Raw genomic sequence first — 3,922 nt, 5'->3', positions numbered from 1 at the left:
ATGAAGAAAAATAATTACGCGTTGTTGTATGTATTGTGCAATAAACTACGTATTTGGTGAAGCTGTTATTTTGTTTGTTATAGGTTTGGACCTGGTCAAGCTGTTATGTTAATTATTGTTATTAAACAAACTAGATCATTTCTCCGCGCTACGCGCGGATAGTATATTTAAATTTGTTACATTTATCATTTTTATTTATATGTGAATTTATGTATATTAAATTATATATAACTAATTTTTAAATTAGATTTTTTATATTTTTATTTTTAAGTAAGTATTTCTATTATATAACACAATTAACTAATAAAATATGAAGAATCAAGTCTGAGATTTTAGAGTTACGTAAAAAATTATAATTATGTATAGAACATAAATTATCTTAGTTTAAAAGATCGGAATCTCATCTCGAATAAATTTACGAAAGAAAAAATACTCCAGTAACCTACTTGAAATATAAAACCTCATTTTCAAGAAAAAAAACGTACTTAATAATATTTTTTACGTGTAATAGTTGAAAATTGACAATTGAATATCGATCTAGAATATTATTTTAATATATCTAATGGTAAAATAATAATTGTAATAAAAAAATTTTGAATTTTTTAATATTACATGAATTAGAAGTTTTTAAAATCTAAAATCTATTTTATTAACATAATATATTTTTATTCATTTATAATTTTGATGTTACAAAATATCCTATTTGGATGATATTTTATAGTGGAAAACAATAAATCGAAATATCCTACGATGGTATTTGAAACTTTTTTAAAACTAAAAAAAATTTCTTCACATTTTTAAATCAAATTATTTGGAATGAAAAAATATTAAAAAATATTTGAAAAACGATTTTATAAGACTTTAATAAATTTTTTATATATTTCATAAAACGATTAAAATATCCAATTATAGTAATTTAAAAATATATTAATTAATGAATATTTAAATTTTAAAAGATTTTTCCAAAGACTAAAATTTCTTTAAAAAACCTTAAAACTTGTATTAAAGTTTTCTAGGATTTACTCAAATCTCGAATTTTATTGGATTTACTCAAATCTCGAAAAAAATTGATTCAATAAGCCCCACTAAGATTATTTTAATGTATTTCAAAAGACTTATGTATGTTTTGTGTACTTTCTTTTATAAACGCACTGGAAACCAAACTCAAGGGTCCTGATTCACATAAGGTCATTGATAGAAGATAATAACCTAACACCATAGTTTGTTTTGACACATTTTCGACAATTTAGATAGAGGCTCGCAAACAAAAAAAAAGTCTATTTAGTTAAAAGCTCTAAACAAAAAGTCAACAAATTAGTGTACTGAAAAAGTAATTAATACATGGTAATAAGAAACTAACTCTAACTTAGCATTTCTCATTCTCTTTTTGGGGACATTTCTGAGTTCCAAACAAACATTCTCAGCTTTCTCAAACCATGTCCCGTCTTTCCCCACCATTAAGGAATGGTGGACCAGAACCATTGACATGAAATTTCAATATGATTAAATTCTGAGTACACACTATCAGGGAATATGTAGGGAAAAGAAAAGGAAAGCACTGGAAATGATACCATTATTTTAACAAAAGTTGTAGTGGAGTTATATGGAAAACGTGCCTTCTTGGGTGCATGATCCGGTGTTGGGACGATGGGGTCGTTCCCAATGCTGCCGCATACAGTAGCCTAGACAGATGCATGTTAGTTCCACCAGACGTTGTTGATCGCTGACAGCTTTCTCGATTACATGTGGTTCCCCTGCACTGTGTTTGTCTCCATTAAATTTCTTGGAGAAAAGAGAGATTATGATCCACACATATTGTCTCCAGAGCCACCGTTACCTGTTAGCTGGAGGAAAGAGAGATTATGATCATGTTAACACGGAAGTAACTAAGTTGAACTCTCATATAGAAAAACATGAGGTCAATTATGCAAATGATGTGTCAAAAATCTGTCAAAAATGTTGGTTTTAGAAGACGTTGACGTCATTCAGAGATGCAAGAGATCGTGCATCACTGATGCTTTGACTTTAAATTATACCTGATAGCTTGAGCTGAAAAGTGTAGGTTCTACCACCAATGTCTCTGCGGGGAATCAGTATCGGGTTTGTTTTGGACCCTGGACCATGCATCGCAATAGCCTCCTTTTAGATAACAATTACAGCCACTAAGTGGTGCTGTGTGAAACAAACCATGAGATGTCCAGCCTGTATAACAAACGTTGGGAGATAATTTTATCATCGTAAACTTATATATGCTACCAAAATAAAGTGTCTGATACTTCAAAATAAGTGCTCGGCAATTACATGTTACTGTAAATTCCTCAACCACATCATGTATTCATTTTTAGCTGTTTTTAAAGTTGCCAGATTCAGTGTCAAAGGACACATCGGTACCAAGAGCCAAGACACTGGTTCCAATCACACCGGAGAAATTGACAACAGGGTTGGTTGTCAATCCAACGCTGGTGCAAATACCAGCATGTGGGTGCAGATACTGGAGCTCCACCTGAGAACAAAACACGCAAACCATGTTTGTTAAACATATTCCCTACATAACAAAACTATAAATGAAAGTTATTGATTTACTTTAGCAGATTTCTGATCAGGCACCTTGGCGCTAACGATTGCCTTCAATCCAGGGGTAGCCTCGTCATAGGTAAAAATGGTAAGGATCTGAAATAAAAGCAGAAAGTAACATGTCAAAAGAAAAAGGTTATATTGAATATCTAAAGACAAGTTATGTGATGATGGTCTTATGTATTATTGCTTACAGAAGAATCATAAGCAACTTTGATATCAACAGTGAAATTCTTGTTCTTCACTTGGGTAGCTACATCACCCACAAACCAATTTCCCTTGTTTGTTCCACTTGTAGTGATTGCCTACAAAATAAAAACATCAACTTCATCACATGAAAAAAAACCTCGAGTTTAAAGTTTATGACTTCTAATAAGAAAGCTTATAACAAAGACTAATCATCACATAAAGCGCAAAGCTTTATTCCAACATTAACATACAGAGACTTACAACACCGGTTGAAGAGTAAGTGGTGATAGTGAGCTTCTGGTCTCCTTGGTAATCCTTGTACAAAAGATCTACAATCCAAAGGCAACAAATTCAAAAACTCATTCTACCATCAAAAAAATGAACCAATAAGACACCAAAAGTTCACGTAATGCAACAACTCAAAATACTATGTTAATGCCTTCAAACGCGAACTCATATAAAAAAATCACCTTTATCTCCCGTAGTGTCTATAACAGATCATAACAACATTTGTAACTTGTAAGAGGTAAAGAAAGGGAGCTTACGTGTTCAAAATGGTCAGGATTTCCTTGATAGCTTTGACTTTCACCCCTTCGGTGGCTGAAAACATTAAAATCAATCGATATTATTATTCCCACAAAAATCTAAACTTTCGGGATCTTTTTGTTTTTCTATGAAGTTCAAAAACATAAGACATAATCGGAAAGAATATTTCCCAAAGTTTCTAAATTGTCGTCTGAATATATATATATATATATATGAGATAAAATCTAGAGGATGAACACACTGACAGAGTGACAGATGAAGAAACCATGCGATGCCACACCCAAAGGTCTTAAGCAAGCATCGGAGATTTGAATAGGTCTTATCATCAACCTTAATCTGAAGCCTCCTAAAGACTCTTTCATTGTTAAGTTTTGTATCCACCTTCATTTCCGACTTGTCCCTGATCCTCACTGGTTCAGATCAATTTAAAATTAGAACAGATTTCGTTACTAAAAAAACAGAACGGAATAAAAATTCTATAATACCTATATCAAAACCGAAAGCTATGGATTTCTTCGGAGATACAAATGAAGGTGAGAAGCCAAAATAAGAGATTGTAGAGGATTTGGAAGAGGTTAATAAAGATCGTGCGTAGAGTCATAAAGATAGTAAC

The 3,922-nt window shown here is 31.7% G+C and overlaps 1 protein-coding gene across 1 annotated transcript; it reads right to left on the bottom strand.

Moving 5' to 3' along the window:
- Nucleotides 1–1,253: 1,253 nt before the first annotated feature.
- Nucleotides 1,254–3,696, bottom strand: LOC106349615 (mitochondrial outer membrane protein porin 3-like). Its single transcript, XM_048734921.1, has 7 exons — nucleotides 3,555–3,696; nucleotides 3,025–3,092; nucleotides 2,769–2,879; nucleotides 2,584–2,670; nucleotides 2,302–2,503; nucleotides 2,037–2,202; nucleotides 1,254–1,844 (listed from the first exon to the last, which is right to left on the bottom strand). The coding sequence occupies exons 1-5, from the start codon at nucleotides 3,694–3,696 to the stop codon at nucleotides 2,342–2,344; spliced, it is 570 nt and encodes a 189-aa protein (XP_048590878.1). The 3' UTR covers nucleotides 1,254–1,844; nucleotides 2,037–2,202; nucleotides 2,302–2,341.
- Between the last annotated feature and the right edge of the window lie 226 nt (nucleotides 3,697–3,922).

Source organism: Brassica napus, chromosome A6, assembly GCF_020379485.1.
Source record: "Brassica napus cultivar Da-Ae chromosome A6, Da-Ae, whole genome shotgun sequence".
In the NCBI taxonomy this organism is placed as follows: Eukaryota; Viridiplantae; Streptophyta; class Magnoliopsida; order Brassicales; family Brassicaceae; genus Brassica; species Brassica napus.
The sequence above is the reverse complement of the archived record's forward strand: the minus strand, read 5'-3'. Positions and strand labels throughout refer to the sequence as shown.

Excerpts from the sequence above, each read along its gene's own strand:
- LOC106349615 (XM_048734921.1), bottom strand. The coding sequence starts at position 3,696 with ATGAAGGTGGATACAAAACTTAACAATGAAAGAGTCTTTAGGAGGCTT. Across the intron at positions 2,880-3,024 it reads CTTACTCTTCAACCGGTGTT|GCAATCACTACAAGTGGAAC; the intron begins GTAAGTCTCTGT and ends TTTATTTTGTAG. Across the intron at positions 2,504-2,583 it reads CTGATCAGAAATCTGCTAAA|GTGGAGCTCCAGTATCTGCA; the intron begins GTAAATCAATAA and ends TTTTGTTCTCAG.